This window comes from Chelmon rostratus, chromosome 18, assembly GCF_017976325.1.
Source record: "Chelmon rostratus isolate fCheRos1 chromosome 18, fCheRos1.pri, whole genome shotgun sequence".
Taxonomy (NCBI): domain Eukaryota; kingdom Metazoa; phylum Chordata; class Actinopteri; order Chaetodontiformes; family Chaetodontidae; genus Chelmon; species Chelmon rostratus.
Genome location: NC_055675.1, coordinates 11,236,563 through 11,254,996, shown reverse-complemented (window position 1 = coordinate 11,254,996; position 18,434 = coordinate 11,236,563). Strand labels below are relative to the sequence as shown.

General features: G+C 42.2%; 1 protein-coding gene across 1 annotated transcript in view; it reads left to right on the top strand.

Moving 5' to 3' along the window:
* nbas (NBAS subunit of NRZ tethering complex) overlaps positions 1–18,434 on the top strand; it is a 146,375-nt gene that overhangs the window by 69,088 nt on the left and 58,853 nt on the right. Inside the window, exons 39-43 of the mRNA XM_041958947.1 lie at positions 1,077–1,200; positions 5,838–5,914; positions 6,741–6,878; positions 17,133–17,356; positions 17,574–17,684. Coding sequence (XP_041814881.1) covers positions 1,077–1,200; positions 5,838–5,914; positions 6,741–6,878; positions 17,133–17,356; positions 17,574–17,684 — 674 coding nt within the window. The remainder of the gene's footprint in view (positions 1–1,076; positions 1,201–5,837; positions 5,915–6,740; positions 6,879–17,132; positions 17,357–17,573; positions 17,685–18,434) is intronic.

Sequence of the window (18,434 nt, the reverse complement as noted above, 5' to 3'; positions counted from 1 at the left end):
TATGTCTTTAGGCATTTAATTAGATTTCTTTTCCTCCTATGACTTATAAATTCCTTCAAAAACAGTGCTTAGAGTGAGACAAAATGAATATTGATTTTAGACCAAGTAATTTTAATGCCAAAAGCAATTTGAAAGTGCTAACAGTGCTTTACAGGAAAAAGAAGGATAAACTTAAGAATGATGGTATGATAAGAGCTCATAAACCTGAAGATGTGGTCAAAAATATAACACTGACAGAGGATGTGATGTATGTATTAGATGGAGGGGGTGACTATCATAAAATCCAGAAGAAAAGAATATCAACAGAAGAAGTTATGGAAGTGGAAAAGAACAAAGTGAGAAAAGGAGTAGTTTGACCTTTATGCCTAGAAAATGGTCGCCCTGGGCTATGACTGGGCTTTTTACTCAGAGACACAAATCATGTGGATAGCTAAAAGAGTGGACGCGAGGGGAAACAGAGAAGGCCGATACATCTCTTCTCATGACATTTTAATAGGCCTCTCCAAATCCCTTCCTCCGCTCCATCTCCAGCATTCATCCATCTTCCATCATCCATCTACCAATAATGGCTCCCCACGTCCATCTGTCTGTGAGCCGGCTGATCAATGAGATTGGTTTTTACCTTAACAGTTTCGATGAAGGAAGTGGGGAGGGAGGAGAGGCTGATTGAGAGAGAAAGAGAGACAAATGCAACAAGACAGAAAGATGGATGGAGCGAGAGCGGCGGAGACAGACAGGAACCACGGTGTGTTGAAGCGATAGCTCTGAGGCCGGCGAGAGCGCAAACTTCATTGTTCACCTCTCAGACACTTGAGAAATAACTTGGCGTACAAGAATCCTATAAATGAATTATCGCAAGGCCCCATGTTAAAAGGCTTTATTTGGCTGTGAAGTTCATTTGTTTACTCCATCTCTCAGCTGTCTGACTCCCTGGGAATTAGGACGCTCAGTCACCTTAATCACATCTCGCTGTGCCATTTTCTGATCTGCTCTCTGTACTGTTGGGATTCCCTCAGTACAGCGAATATGCATTAGGTGTTTATTTGTCACTCTCTCTTCCCCGTGCTTTCTTGCAGAGTCAAGACGTGTACTCGTCCTACAGAGACGTGCCGCAGGAAAACTTTGCAGAGGTTTTGCTGAGGACCGGCAAACTGGCTGAGGCCAAAACTGAAGGACAGACCCTGTTTCCGGCTACGGAGGGTGAGCATGCAGAAAGGGCCCTCCCATAAGACACTTACACCCAAAGCAACACACAATAAGTGCGGTCAGTCATGTGGATGCAACCCAAAAAATGCAAGAATAAACAGATGGAGACAGTGTAGTGTCGCCTTCTTCTGATGCAAGATGCAAGTTCTAGCGCCTGTATTTTAACCCCGACTTGAAGCCCCCGACTAATTTCAGAGTCACAATTTGTGCCAGATCAGCTGTCATTTGACATTCAGTTTGAGTCGGCTGTCGCGCAGCTTGAGCTCTTCCACGTTCCGATTTCCCACATGGCTGCCCTGAAAAAAATCTGTTATAAACTGCTGCGATTTCTTTCTTTCTTTCTTTTTTTTTTCTTTAAATCCCGTTTGAGTATTTAACATGTTGCTGCTGTAGTCTTGACTGAGTCTGTGCTGTGATAGAAATAAAACTGAACTTTGCCTCAGAACAGACAGACCATATTGTCTGCATCTTCCAGCCATCTGCAGCTCCGCGCTTTCCTTCTTTTTTTTTTTTTTTTTTTAAGACGCGCTTTCTGTTTGAAGGGTGCCGCTCTCTTTATGACGGATAGATGCGGTTGTCGTGTTAACCGATCGGGTCGAGTAACGTGCTTAAGTGACTTGATCGAGTTGATTGATCCGTCCTGTACGAGCGCAGAACGTTTTGCATGCGCAGACAGGCTGATAACAAAACGTGTAGTGAGAGGCAACCGACAAGATGAACAGAAACGCACAGTGTTTGCTCGGCTTTCGGATGATTTTTTTGGATCATTTGGAGCAATCAGGTACTAACTGTCCATGTTACTGTTCAGAAGCTTTTGTAATGCAGCTGAAGTATTTCTGACTCATTCATACACTCAGTTAGCAGCCTCAACCTCAGTGAGCTTTTTCTAAATCTAGAAGTGCTTTTCATTTCTTTTTTTTAATTATTCACAAATCAAAAAGTGTTTTCTAAGAGTTAAAGATATATGAATATTGTGTAACTGGAGCTGCTTCTTGGTGCTCCATCTTAGTGAATCTGTGGTGTTTGCAGAAAGCGCCCTGCCCTCTCCTCTCTCCATCCTTCTAGTCAGGCGAGCCCGAACGTGGTGGACGAGGGGACAACATGTGAAGAATGGCCTCATATTGATTAATTAATGTATACCCACGCATCCCACGGCAACAGTAAATAATGACGCGTCACCGGAGAGATAGCATCAAGTCAAAACATCAAGGCCACGCTGTGTGATGGATCGCAGCTGCCCGCCAAAATCAATGTGCCACTCTGAAAATAAAAAGCCAAACGCATGCGTGTGTTTGTGCGTGCGTGTGTGTTTGAATACTGATACACGGACAGTGAAGAATGCGAGGCCCACGCTTTGACCACGCACATCCCGCCAAATCCAAACTCTCCCCGCTGCCGTCACTCAAATGAATATCTCTCTTCTTAAAAGTCACCTTCCCTTCGGAGCTGCCGCGGAGTGCGACGTGTCGAGAAAGAGAAGCGCCGGTCTGGAAGGCATCGCGTCTGATAACAACCTTCGATTAATGACTGCCGTATCGGCCCGCCACGCCGGCTGTCCTCAAAAACAGACTGGGAGATGGCCTTTAAGAAAATAAATGTATTGATTTTTCACCTGGCCCAGATAAGGTGGAGGTAATTAATGATGACACAAGTCGAAAGTGACTCAATGGGATTGAGCTGAGTAAGGTGGTGTGAGGGGAAACAGAGGGAGATGCGCGCACGCGAACACAAACACACACACACGCACACACAAAGAGAGCATGGAGTGCTGCCATTGGCCGCATGTTAGATCAGGCCATAATCAGTTGTTTTTCACACTGCCTGCACAGGTGAAATAGTAATAAGTCACTGTCTCACCATCCCGCTAACAATTTGCCCGATATAGCTGACACAGGGAGAGAGAGCGAGTGTGTGTGTGTGTGTGTGTGTGTGTGTGTGTGTGTGTGTGTGTGTGTGTGTGTGTGTGTGTGGACGCATACACACCCAGTCTCACACACTCACTCCTCTTCGCTGTGTCTCTTTATCACTCTCCCTTTTTTCCTCCCTCTCTCTCTCTCTCTCTCTCTCTCTCTCTCTCTCTCACACACACACACACACACACACACACACAAGCAGGAATAGTGTACGCTTTTAAGTCAGGGTTATCTATTCTGTGTGTGCGTGTGTGTGTTTACCCCTCTGGTAATTCCTGTCCCGATGGTATCAGTAGCTTTAGAGAGGCGTGTAATCAGCTCATTCTGAGGTGTAGCTCATTGAAACCCAGGGGGTAGGAGAGGAGGGGAGAGGAAAACGAGTAAAGGAGGAGGGTGGGCGCTCTGCGTAAGAGAGCTGTTATGGCTCTTCAAAGCAGTGCATCACTCCAGCCCGTGCTCACGCATACATGCGCCGAACCTCCAAGTATATATGTCAGGTACTGGCCCGCGTGTGCACATATGCATATTAGTGTGCGTTTTGTTCTACAGTTCATGTCTCTCTCCCTTTGCCCCCCGCCTCTGTCTCTCTCTCCCAGTGTCCATGCTCTACTTTTCTCTGTCTGTTCCATTTTGTCTCAGGCTCTTATCACCAGCACAGGCTTTTGTTCTCCTTGGGTCTGAGACTACAAAGTGATTCTGTCTGCCTCTGCTTCTCTCTGCTCTCTCCCACTGTTTCCTCAGAGCGAGCGAGCGAGTGAGTTCGAGAGCGATTAACTAAGAGAGTCTGTTTGTTTACAGTGTTTGGTGTTCATCTGGTAAATAGAAATGGTTTTAATCACAATTGTGCGTGCGTGTCCTTGTGTGTGCCTGTTGTGGCCTCAAGGCCAGCAGTCTCAAGAAAAGTCCATCCCTGTGCCCAAAGCTCTGTCTCGACTCGATATCCCATCAGCCTCAAGGAGACTGAATATGTCCCAATTCCATATTACATACTAACTCAGTAGAAAAATAGCTGAATTATACTTAAATTAGTCAGTTTGCATAATAAAAATTCCAGATTTTTGTGTGTTTTGAGTCTGTGGATGCAATACACAAAGAAAATGGAAGAGAAATTCACAGCTGCGATCATTAAAATTCATTGCATATGGGGGTGACGCAGCTTGAGGAAATGTTTGGATGATTGTAAAAACAGTTTTTGTTCTCTTTGTGAGGTTTAGTGCAGCATTCATGCATTGTCGGCAAAATGGGAAGAACAGGAAAAACCCCTGGTTATTCCATTATTGTAGTCAGGACTGAAATAGCCTGAATTAGCTACTTTTGTTCTGAGTACGTATTTAGAGTTAAGCTAATGGACCACATTTCTCATTTCAAATCAGTTGCATTTGTGTTGCGTAAGCGCATTAGATTTTATTTAGTTTTGAAGCCATTTTACCACCAGCTTGCTGACATTTCTGTAGTTCTCTTCACCGAGTGGGAGATAATTGTGATTCGGAGTAACTATGAGAAGGCTGATGTGAGCGGACGCTCATAATTACAGCCTGGAAGATATGACATGAAGGTAGCATGAAGTCGCTGATTCCTGTCCGTCTTCGCACATTTTACATCATGTTCTGTTCGTACAAAAAAATTAAGTACATTCATTCAAGGATGGTGGGACAGTGAATGTGTACTTTGGCAATTCCAAGTTAAAATCCACGCACTAGTTTCTTGTGGAGCTTTAAGCCACATCACACAGTTTTCATCAGTGGATGGAGGGTGCTTATTTCTCAAGGAGACTAATCAGTTGAGGGCCGAACCTAACGATCATTTTCATCAACGATTAATCTACCAAGTGTTTTCTCAATTAGTCAATTCATGTTTGATGTAATAAATTAGTGAAAAGGCTCGTCACATTTCCCCAGAACCCGATGTGTTGCCATCAGTTAAGACTAAGAAAGGAGAATATTCACATTTGGGAAGCAGAAACCAGAAACCAAAAATAAACTGTCATGCTAAAGCATTGTACAGGATGCATTGCATGCACTTAGTGTGTATTATGGAACTGGGACACAACAATAGTTTGCGCAGAGAAATCTTGAATCTGAAACTGCTCATTCACAGTCGACATGACCCGCTCGGCCGGATCAGTGGTTCAAACTTACAAGTCGAAACAAGTTAAACACAGAATCATTTTGGATTCTGTTAATCAAACTCCCCTGTCTGCCTCCGCCGTCAGTATGCATAGGCTAATTTGCCATTCAGGGAACTCAACTTTAAAGTGCACTTAGATGAAGTTTGGACTCATCTGGAGAGCACTTATTAGAAGCGGGCATGTACTTACTCTTTGAATAATGAATGCTTTTCTGTGCAAGAAACCAATATGCGCTCACATGCACACACACACACACACACACACACACACAACTAACCTATATTCGTGCATACACAATATATGCAAGCACACACACACAGACAGGCCCAGCGAGAAGATGGACAGAATCCCAGAACTCAGGAAAGATTTTTAATGACGCTTCTTGACTTTGTCCTCTATTTTTACCTCCCTCCTCTTTTGTCTGGCCCACCGAGGGGTGTATCCTGACAGGCACTGTCGTCTGTGTGCAACACATCCCTTCCCTCCTGGATGAGACTCATCCAGGAGGGAAGGGTTGGTTGTTAATCCTCAATGCTTTAGTTAAAGTCTTTCTTTGCCCCCCCCCTCCCTATCCCTCCATCCCTCTCCAGTTTTGCTGCAGCTGGCCAACGATGCATTTCCCAGGGACATGATGCTGGCTCTGTCCTACTTACTGGCCCTGCCTCAGGTAGGTGGACACACAGTCGCACACACACACACAGCTTTATTTCAGACACACTTACAGACTGACTCCAGTAATGTAAGTGTGTAACAATGTAACTCTGGTTGATTTTAGTGAGATTCTGGCAAATGACTGAGTGAATCCACATCCTCTATCGATACCTTAGCTTACATGAGCTATTGTTTTAGGCAGTTTGCATCATAGGTGCGTGACTTCGTGATGACACACTAATCGCGCAACATACGTCATATCTCGATTTTATTCAGCTGTCAAACATTTCTATAAACGTGCCCATCCCGCGCAAACATGGCTCCTGTTTCCCTTGTCGTAGCTGTCAGAGGAACAGTCAGTGTACTTTGACTGCTAAGAAAATGAAATGTTAGGCAGAGAAACTGATACTGGCAAGTAGTAGATTGTGTTCAAGTGGAGGTGGTGAAAATCCCTCATGAGCCTTAACACTTGCCGTGTCTCCAGTGAAACGCTTTACTGCTGGAGTGCATATTACATAGATACGGTGTTTCCAGGAGAGCTCGTTAACTCCGCTCGGATTAGACATCTGACATGACAGACAAACTGACTGTCTCGGAGTTCTGCATGGGTTGACACAATGAACGCAGTTTTTGTCTGTCCCTAAGGGTTTGGTTGATTGAATATTTACTGTCTTTGATTTTGAACTGCGTATTTTTAAACATTATGAACTGAACTATGGAAGGCCAGAAGAGATTTTTTTTCTGTCAGCAGATAAAGTATTGGAATCAAGCATTTTGCTCATTTTTTTTCTCCCACCACCTGCTTTATTTTCTTATTCATATATTTACATCCATCTATGCAGGTACTGGATGCCAACAGGTGTTTTGAGAAACAGTGTCACTCCGCCTTGTCGCTCCAGCTGGCTGCCTACTACTACTCTCTGCAGATCTACTCCCTCCTCTCACCCTGCTTCAAGAACAAGAACCACACTCTCTACCAGGTTAGCACGGCATAATAGTTATGTGTGTGGAAGTTTGAGTGAATGGAGATATTGGGTAGTATGCTGAGGCATACTCCATCCATCTTTTAATTGCAACAATGAAACAGACATGAATGATGCTTGATAAGAATGAAGAAAGAATTCTTTATATAAACTACACATTCCCAACACAAGTACACAGATACATTTAACATGAACAAAGCAACAGAGAAAGTTTAACGCTGCTTCAACCGTAGACCCAAAAGATTGAGCTGCTTTGAGCAGCTGGGTTTTGAAGAAGTTTTTTGAAAGTGCAGGTTTTAGCTCTTTAGTCAGACACTGAACCCCAAGTTGCTCCCAATGGGCAGGTCAGCGCCTCGCACGGCAGCTCCATCGCCGTCATTGTGTCAGTGTGAGTGTGAGTGGGAGAATGAAAGATTAAAATGAATACATTTTATTGGTAGCAAAGGCTTTACCAACTCTCTCAACAGCAGAGAATGATGAGTTTCCAGCTTTGGCACAAAGGATAATTGTTAAAATGTGATTTTAACTGATGATGACTGTTAAAATGCCAGTAACACCGAGTGGAGGGCAATACCTGGGGAGGTTATTTAGTTAATGGATAATCTAGTGCTAATGAGGAAATCCAAATCTTTAAAAGCTTTTTTAAGTAATTATATGGCAAATTTTGATGTCATTCAGAGCAGTCAGAAAAAGGCAGGTAAGAGTAGTCATGCCCTGTTTTGTGGAAATATAAATGAATGTCATCTGCGTAGTGCTGAACCCCAACCCATATCTTATATTGACTCATCTTATATGACATGAAACATGTTATTTTAGTCTTATCAAGTTTTCTTTCTAGTTATCGTGGCTAAGCAAGGCTACAGCTAAACAACATTTTGTTTAATTCTGTGCAGTCCACACATTTAACTCTATTTCCTTCCATTTTTGCTTTCAAGTAGCATTAATGTTGAAATAAAAGGATCTTATTCCACATTGTCTGGCAGTAGCATACACTCACACATATACACACACATATATATTTACACTTTGTTTTAGCTTTTCATTGAAGATATATGATGTTTACGCTGTGCAAAATACTCAAACCCAAGTTTGTTATGATCCGTGGGAGTGAAACGGTCAAAGCCACAAATAATCACAAATCCAAGTCATTGTAAGCAAGTGTCATTCTATCTTGTGTTATTGTGTACAAAATACATTTCAATCATTTCTGTCACTTTTTTTGGGTTCAAATGCTGTTTGGTTCCTTAGATGGAGACCATTGTTTGCAGCATAGTGGGAATACAAAAGGCTTTGCAGTGATGTAAGAGGCAAAAAATGAACACAATCAGACATCATAATGGAACAAACTGGGAAAATAACACTCAGGCTGAAAATAACTATGATTATCCTTTTACTCCTCAGAATAGTCCAACTTAATCCACTTATTTCTGCTTTAATCCAAGCGCTGGATTGTGTGGTAGCGCTTCTGTTTGTGAATGTACTTGCACATGTGTCTGCGTTTGTTAAAATATGTGTGTGTAAAATAGATTTTTTCCCCCCCAGATGTCTTAATTATGGCAGCCAGACATTTTGCATAATTGACTCACTCTTAGACTCTTTGCATTATATGAAATTTGACCATGTATGAATTGCAACTTAAATCTAATTGTCGGATATGGTGGCACACAATTGTCACATTACGTTATTCACTTAAACAATGCAAGCCATAACAGGCCACATCAATGTATGTTCCTTATCTCCTTACAAAGAACAAGAGATCAGAATATAACAGTGAGAAGGGGAAGAATTGGATAGTGATGGTGAAAGAGTGGCGGCAGGGTTGTCAGGGGGGTGAATAAGAGAAGAAATGGCTCTGACCTTATCCTTGAGTGGACTGTGGCTCTCGTGGGTTTTAGCCTAGGTGGAAGGAGGGGAGGTAAAATGTTGAAATAAAAGAACTGAAGAGGAAAAGAGGCCAGCAGAAGAAGTGGATAAGTGTGTCCCAGTTGACATTCAAGGTCAGGACTGTGCACGGAAACACACGCTCGCGCACTCCCACTCACACAAGTGCGCCAACAAGTTATACTCAACACTGCACACATAGATGCCCGTCGCCACACGCTGCCACGCACATCCTCCCCGCGTCCTAATGGTAGTAATCACTCTCCCACCTCCTGCCTCAAGTGAAGTTCAAGTCCATTAACTTAAAATATATACACCTTTTCCTCTTCTGCGCTATACTTTGGTAGTTGTACCTTCATTTTTACTTCATTTCTTCTTTCTTTTATCTGTCATTTCCTTTAAGTTTTTTTTCTTTAGTGTGTTCTACCAGAGTGCGCGCTTGTTATCGTTGTATTCCAGGTCTTGCCTTCACTCAGCTCTTATTGATGAAGCAGTGGCAACTTTTGCTCTAACACTCATAGAAGCAAGAGGGAAGAAAACCATTAAACCTTGATTTCCTTCTCCATATTCACCATCTTTTTTCCCCTGTCTCCCCCCAGTGTGTCCGTCTCCTTTTCTTATTTTTTTTTCCCTCTGTCAGTTAAGTTTAATGAATTTCTTTGTTGGCATGACAGTTCTGTTATTATGCGTCTCCATGCTGCTTCTTTCTGTCCACATTATGTTGCTCTTCCCGCTATCGTTCCTCCCTCCTTCAACACTCTGTTTAGAGGCTTTTTTCCCCCCATAGGCCTGTCTCGCTCTTGTCAAATCTCAGGCCTCTCCGTCCACAATGCTATCTTGACAGTCCACACTTTATACATTTCTCTTTTGCTTTCTTCAGCTCCCTTGCTTTCGCTTATTTTTTAAGGGCACACGCAGCGTGCAATATTTAATTTCAGATATATATATGACAGGAGGCGCCTATCAGAATTTCTTTCACGTGCTTGCTTTGCATCATGTGTGGAAACGTGTTTTTATAGTTGTTATTGTGCACATAGCCTTTGTTTGTGTGTGGTGTGGATGTGTAACTGCAGACTAACACGTCGGTGTGCGTTGGAGTGTTAGATCTGGTTTCGTGCGACAGCGGGCGGTGTGTTTGTGTGTGTGCTGTGGTGTGTCAAGCTGTCTCCGAGTGTTTCCCGCTCTCTACTTGAAGTGCAGTAACATTGTGTCTCAATAACTCTCACGCTCTTTCAGTTCTCTTGTCACTATCACATAATTTCATACCCAAGCAATGAGACACCAAACACTCAAGCCACTGAAGTCATTCAGTTGCAAATAGGAACACAACTCTCTGAGGGTTTAGTCTAGGTGTTTGATGTGTTTTTAAAGCCTCAATCAGCAGCCTGTTTCCTCACTATTCTGAAGATTTAAAGGTTCTGGAACTGAAGCTGGCTGCAAAGAGAACATTAGAATTTAAAGTGAAGGAAACACTTAAATTAAATTAACTTCAGACCCTGTTTTTAAAACGTCAGATTGAAACATTAAAGACAAAACAGTCTCACATAAAATGCCCATTACACACAATTAAAATCACATGAAACACTCATGAAGTACATACGCGTTCATAAGCGTCACATATAATAAAGCTCATGTTCCATTATGCTGTTCTACCTTATCTACTCAGAACATACTGTCACACAGAAGATTTCCTATCACTTCTTGACATTTCGGCTAATGGTCATACGACTAGGAGTGTAAAAGCTTACCTCGCAGCATCATTATTACACCACAGATGAGCAGTATACAGAGGCATACACCCAGATCTTCACGTCAGTTTAGTACACGTGAAACATGTATATCGGGTTGTTGTCTAACCCACTGGTTCCCAATCCCCACTAGGGGTCGCCAAAGTTTAATTTTTTTAAAATTTATTTACTTTAATAATCCTAAACTGGGAAATTTAACCCATCACTGATTCACTGAAACACACACATGCAACATGCAGTGAAGCACATAGGAGCAGTGGGCACACACACACACACAGAGTAGGTTTACTGTATATCTCAGCAATAAAATAATGTCTCCCAGGATATGGTCACAGTGACCTGAACTCAAGCTGTATCCACAGAGCCTTCACTCTCTGCCAAACAGCCTCATTCTGCATTAGGACAGTACGCAGTTAAAATAGCCAAAGAGCTAATAGAACAATGGGCAAGCATCAGGGAGAAGAAAATACTGAATTTGTGAACAGAGAAGCCTATTAAGTATGTATGGTTGTTCAGAATTAAAACATACATAATACAGACAGAGAATTGTATAAAACGTTACTGAAATGTCAGGAAAAATCATCTCTGATGCAATATTCACAGGAAACAATCTGCTCAAAAGTCTTTCAAATAGCTTGTTTTACAAGAAGTTCCTGCAGTTATTGAGTTCACTGTGTGGGTGAATTGTACAGTTTGTCAGTCAGTCTGCACTGTTATTGTTATGCTTTGACTATAATATCACTATAATATATAAATAAAATATATCACTTTTTCAGGTCGCCTGTTCTCTCAGTGATAGAAAAGGGGTGTCTGAAGGAAAGAGGTTGGGAACCACTGGTCTGATTTATCCAATCAACTCTGTTTGAGTCATCTACATGTTCACATGGTAGCATCAACTATACTATTACTACATTTGTGAAGTGAAAAAGGCATTGAACACACAACCTCGACCTCGTGTGTTACTGGGTCTGATTTTTTAGCTGCATTAATTCTTTTGGAATGATGAGTTTGAGATATTTCATGGAACTTGTCGGACTACAGAAGCTATAATAATCTTTACCATGGCGTCACTTGTTGACTGCAGTTGCTCTAATGCTTCTCAGTACATTAATGTGTAAAATGCACAGTGCTGCACAATGATTAAGTTATACTTGATTGATCCCTGTGGGGACATTTTCCTTCTGTGTTTGACCCTCCTACTTTACTGTAGCTGTTTAGCTGCAGTGGGAAGCCACAGCGTAGCCCAGAGACCAATTCAAGTTCTGAGACCAGCACTTTGGTCAATGTCAGTTGTAACCGAGTACTGACCATACATGCAATTAGACTGTTGAGGGAAATCACAGGTAGAACATGTAAAGAAAGGAAGTCTAGCACCTAAAATTAAACTCCAGTTTAAGCTTAGGTTTTGGCCACAATTAATTTTAACCAATTGGAAATGATAACATAATATTCACCAAACTAATCACTGACATCATGGAATATGGCTACATTGGTAAAAGGAAGTCAGATGGGGAGAAAATGTGAGCAGTCGGACAATCATGCAGGTATTTAACAGACCAACGGATTAGCCAAATTTATTTGTAAGAGAAAACAAATGCAAACAGTAAAAAACCTGGTGTTTCCAGCTTGATGTAATTTCACATACACGTGTCCTGTACAATGAGGGATCATTTCTGACATTCATGTTTAATTTAACCTGCTTGATCTTCTCACGGCACTTTTTGGCATTGTAGCAATGTTGCCACATTCTCAGATGTAACCCTTTGGTGGGAACATTGTTTTCATAAACAAAACTAGAAAAATGAGAAACTAAATTGTGACATCCAATGTGACATTATTCATACTGTGGGAAAAATAATCCAGTGGTCCCAGAGTCACTGATAATACTACCACTAATTTTGTCCTTAAGTGTTGCAGTAATGCTTGTTTCCCAGTGTTTTGTACTTTTTTTTTTTAATCAAGTGACATCTGAAACCATTTGATCGATGTTGAAGTATTGTCGTTTTAAGTCTTTTTAAGTTATCTTGTCTTACTGCTTACAGACTGTCTGCCTATTGAAGATTCTGTTGCCCACTATTGACTTTCAGAGTCCTCAACTGTTACTTTCCCATCTGATTACGGCTTCCAGGCATGACGGGGCAGCACCAGGCTCAATGACACAGAGGCTGGGTTTCCATTATTCCCCAAGGCATAATGAGCCGATTTCCACTTGCTCGCACTGGAAGTTTTCATTATACCGACTAAAGTGCTCGTTTGCCAAATAGAGGCGCTCTTTACCGTAATTGTTCTTCTGGTGGTGTTTACTCGATGTTGCACAATAGCCCGTGTTTATGTAGGTGTTAGGGTCTGTTTACCTGTGTTTGTCAGTGTTTTAATGTGTGAGTTTTTGTGTGTGTGTGCACGCTTGTGCTTAGCATAATTGTGTCTGTGAATGTGCAGCCACTGTACAGCAATGTGCTGAGCAAAGAGATTGAGATTTTTCACTCAACCATTTATCTTCGCCTGCAGTCACCATTCTCTCACTGAGTATTGATCAGTCACACTCGTGGTACACACAAGCACACACTCACACACATACATATTTAAACATTTAAAGCATACACAGTTGTACTACAGGCACGCAGAACGCGACTTTAAGCGTATATCAGGCGGAAAAAATGCTTAGCTCTTTGAACACCTCATTACAACATTTGAATATAAAAGCCCACAAATCATTGTTAGATTCTTTACTTTCCGCTGGTGTATTCAGATGAAGAATATTTTCACCTTCAGTAATATGTACGTTTGTTTCTGATTCTGCCTGAAGGAAATCTTACCAGTGTAAGTTTTCTCAGACTGCAAAAATATACAAGAAAGTTCACCAAGGCACTCACTCGACAAAAATGATAGCAAAGATGCAAGCGTTTTTGTAATAGCGTCAAGATCACTTGATAAAATAGCAAAAAATTGCAGCATAAAATTGCTGACATCTATTGACATTTTGCATTGCCTGTGGTCTTTGCAGATGTTTTTCCATTCATAGCCACAACAGGATTCAAGCTGTCGGTCGCGGCGGCTGACCTTGGATGTGCCGGACCACTGAGCCAACTCCCTGTTGCTGAATTGACTGGAATAATGAGTTGGGCTGAATGACTTCCCCATCATAGAAAAGCCTTCGCTTTCCTCTTTTTGTACAAATTGTACCCTTGTACCACAATCATTAGCGGTCTATATTTTACCCACGGGAGCCCTGTAGAGCAGAGTAGCTGCAGAAAGGGCCCTTTTAGACAAATATACATGCACTCTAAATGCACTGCTGCAGCTGAATGGGAATGTTTGGGACTAAGTAGTCTAATCCTTTGATTAGATGCACAGGGCTGACTGTGCTACATTACCCCTGTTACACTTGCTCGTGTCTTCGATCTTGGTGGGCTTGTATCTCGCTTGTGATCAGCCCCCTTCATGGTGCATTATGACCCACGGTGCAGACAAGCCTGTTTGTGGCGTGATTATTCCTTTCAAACTGGTGCCCAGTTTGTCTCCCCCCCTGCATTCCTCCTAATTATGTGCACATACTGTATACACCATTTGTAGAATTAGTGCTAATGAGGCCACTGACTGTATAGCTAAGTGTTAGGCATGACATAAACACAACTCATTAAGATCGTTACCAGCTTACTCTCTAGAGAGGGAAGGCACGTCTCTTTCTCTGTAACCTCTATGTGATCGTTAGAGACGAGCAGACACAGAGAGAGACATTATGTTTAAAATCTCCGTTAGCCTGAATCATTTTATTTATGTGCATGTGGCATTGATGATACACAACTTTATTTATGAGTGAAATATCTATTTTAAGGATTTCTGTGACATTTGGTGCAGATATTCGGGCTCCTCAGAGGATGAATCCTGACAACTCTGATGATCCCTTGACTTTTATCAGCCCAGCACCACCAGGTCAAATGTACCTCCTATCGAGTGAAATATCTCCACATGTGCTTGTTGGATTGGCACAAAACTTGGTACAAACGTTCATGGCTCCCAGACGATTAATCCAAAGTTCTTTGATGATCACCTGACTTTCCCTCTGGCGCCACCAGCAGGTCAACTTTTTTGTTTCTGATTGAAATGTCTCAACAACCGTCACATTCGTGCACTTTTGTCGAATTATTTGTAGTAACTTTGTTTACTGTGTCCAGTAATTTTATTTTTGACCAAAACTGGCATCCCCATCACCCTCAGCTCTTCTTTAATACTTTATTCTTCAGCAGTAATTACTTAATTTAATGTTAGCATGTGTAATGACTTTTGCCTGCTTTTTTTTCGATCACTACGATGGCTGAAACAATCAGAGTCTAATTAATTAGCACATATATGTGTTCATAATCTTCATATTCATGTGATTTGTCAGTTTCTAAACGTTTTACGCGGTGCTAGCATCCACGGGTGAAACAGTGAGAGAGCGAGTGCGGTTGAAGCGATTTCCGACCGAGGCGCAGACTCCTTCACACGCTGCTCCCTCTTAAGCAGCATCACAGGAAGGAGGGGAGCACAGAGAAAAGAGCCTGTGGCGGTGGTGAAATATCTAAAAGGGGAGTTTGGGAGAGCTGGCTTCCTCCCAGCTGTGTAACATCACACGCTACCTAATGCAATTGTACTTTACATACAGTTTATAGATTCCTCCCTTTGAAGAAAGTGGCTTTTAAAGATACTTTGAAATTGAATAAGCAAGTCATTAGATAAGATGAAGACAAAAATGAGGAATGAGTGTTGCCTCTGCTTAATTTGAAGACTAATTGAGATTGCAAAAAATACTTATTAGAAAGGCGACGGGTTGCGGAGATTCTTGAGTAATGAGAGAGGAAGGATAAAGACACTAAAAGCTGCTGTTTGGAGAGGTAAGGGAGGATTAAATATCCAGATAGCCAAAAGGACAAAGCGCTGTGGATGAATGGCAGCGAGAGCAAGAGAGAGAGAGAATGCAAACAGTATTTCATCATGAAAGCCCTATTTCAATAAAACTCTTCAAACATCAGCCTGTCCATCACAGTTCCAGCAGACTTTCTTCTCTCTCTCCACGGTCTCCTTTGCGTGTCACTCTCCCTTGTCTGAAAATGGTGTCCAAAATGATGCCAGAATTAACAAATGCCATTCTACTCTTTCTCCCCTGTCGCCTCCCTCCCTTCTCTCCGTGACTTCCCTTCTCCGTTCTCCTGGCTTACACCTTCCCCCCTGCAACTATCTATCTATACTCTCTACACTTTTAATATTCTCGCCTTTCTACCTCTTCTCCTCACTCTCCCTCCTGCCCTGCTTTTGAACTGTGAATCTGCCACCATGACTGCCGCTAAGGCCATATCTTAACATGCACACACATGCTGAGAGCAGGAAGAGACACACAGAAATAGACACACACGCGCTCACCTCTGTTTTCGAGCTCGCACATTTCCAGCAGCCATAATTACCTTATGCAAATAAGATCAACAAATAAACCATCTCATCCTGCTGGGCGACAGCATATAAGATGCCAAAAACTAAATTCAGGAGCTCATTTAATTAAAGCAGAGGTGATGAGAGATACACCGTGCGCCTAGCGCTCCCTGCACATGACACTCTCAATCATAAATGTGTATCCACTGTTGAGTTCCCCATAGGCCTGAATCACGGTAGCAATTATGGTCCTGGTACATTTACCCATATTTTCTTGGCGTGTCAGAAAAAAAGGCCCATATTGAGTTGCCTGATTCAACTCGGGTGCAGCAGTCAATCTCTTCCTGGAAGCAGAATTATAGAAGCAAGGCCAGGATAGTTAATCTGCACCTACATTTTTCTGCCGATTTTTCAAAATTACTGCCATTTTTGAAAATAGGCTCATTAGTTCATCACGGCAAAGCCGAGGAGGATCTGTGAAGTTTTGGGTACCACGGGGTGCATGGTGTTTGAAGCTCAGCGTGTCACATAGTTTAATGATAAGCCTTAAGGGCGGTACGAATTTGGGCAAACCTGCCTTTAACAGTGTAGTGTGCTGCCGGTATTGCTCGCTCTAAAGGGAAGAATTTGAAAGCCAGTAAGAGTAAAAGATAAAAAAAATAGAGAAGAAGGGAATCTGTCAAGTTAGGTCCCGTTGTTCTATACACAGAAGGTAACATACCAGGTAAACATATCTCAGGACAAAAAGGATGATCATCGTCAACAAACACAAAATACCACTTTCTTTCAAAAACCTTTGAAAACTACAAATTCCAGTAAACACTAAGTGCTTTTTCATTATTTTTTTATGTCTTTTAATGCGCATTTTCATTTTGAGCGATAAAAAAAACCTGTTTGGAAATGACAGGAGTAAAAAAAAAAAGTTTAAATATCACTAAATTTTGGCTAAAGTTGAAATATTGGTGTATTGATACAACCAGTTTGCGACAAAGTGGGACATTTTTTTAATCCAGGGTTGGAAGTAGCAGGTTTTAAGTGAGTGATCCCCTAAATTGGAGAGAAAATGTACAGTTGTGATAAAAAAAAAGTAAAAAAAACTGTGACTTTTAGCGCAATGTCTGCTTCACATCCTTTTACCCTGCCAGGCAGCCGGCATGAAATGACACATTCCGCTGCTGTTTGTGTGTAAACCTGAGAATTATTCCCCTTTTCACAGGCTGACCCCAAGGAGCTGATTCGATTGGTCACGCAGCATGTGTCTGCATACTCGGATTGGCCGGAGGAGCTGCAGAAGTTGATCGACCAGCTGCGCGTGTACAATGAGCGTCTCACAGACTTTACCCAGGCCCAGGTGTTGCAGGGACTGGGCCGCGGAGTGGACGTCCAGCGCTTCAGCTCTGACTCCGACTACAAGAAGGAGACCATCCTCGGCCTCACAGAGTAAGTGGGGATGGGACTTACAAGAATATACTGTCAGTACAAGGTTTCCTCAACTGAATGGGTTCAGTGGGTTCCTTATGTAGTCAGTAAAGTCTGCCTTATTTGGTCTGCATTTCTTCATACCACATTTGCACATGAGTGGCAGTGGCGGCTCTCTCTGCTTCATTGCGTTGAAATCTGGTCATTATTTTCCTCCTCTTTGTCTGTGTGTGCTTAGGACACTGGATGACAGCGTGTACAGAATCGCTCTGTCTCTGGCGAAGCGCTACAGTGTGCCGCTGTGGGAGGTCTACATGACTCACCTCGAGTTCCTCTTTACAGATAGCGGGTACGTGCACACACACACACACACAAATACGAACACCATCATACAGCTTCTCCCTGAGCATTTTTCGTCTCATGTTGCTCTGCATCTGTTCACTTTCTGTCATCTCGTCAGTTTGAGTTATTTGTGCATTTGATAAGTCCCTGAAATGCATTTGTGCTTGGACAAAGAAACGTGTATTACTTGTGTATTTCCGCGCCTTGTGTGTTTTGTGTACAGTGTTTTCTTTACAAACGTCCTTGTCCCTCCTGTATTGAAAATTCTGAAAGGTGAAATGAAAAAAAATGAATTTAAGTAGGACCACTGCTGCCACTGAGTTATGATAAAACTCGCCTACGTAAAAAGCATACCTAAAGCACTGCAGAGTAAATCAAACGTGATTTTTTTTTTTTTTTTGTGGGAGAGAGGACGTGAGTGTGTCAGAGTCTATTTCCATAATTTATTTGCTCTCTGACTTCATAGCTGGGGATCTGACTAGCTCTGCACCTTTCCTTGTTTTAATAGAATGCCTTTTCAGCAGAGTTGAGATGTGTGCATGTGCATGCGTGTGTGCGTGTGTGTGCGCGCCTGTGTGTTTGCATGCACACGTGTGCATCTGTGATAAACATCCCCTGTCGCTTTCCGATATAAGGAAATGGTATATGGCTTCCACTTAACGATAAATTACAACCTCTACCTTCTTCAAACTCTACCACAGCTGCTGGGTGTGTGAGTTTCGGCTAAAATCTCAACATCATGATGAATGCATGAAAA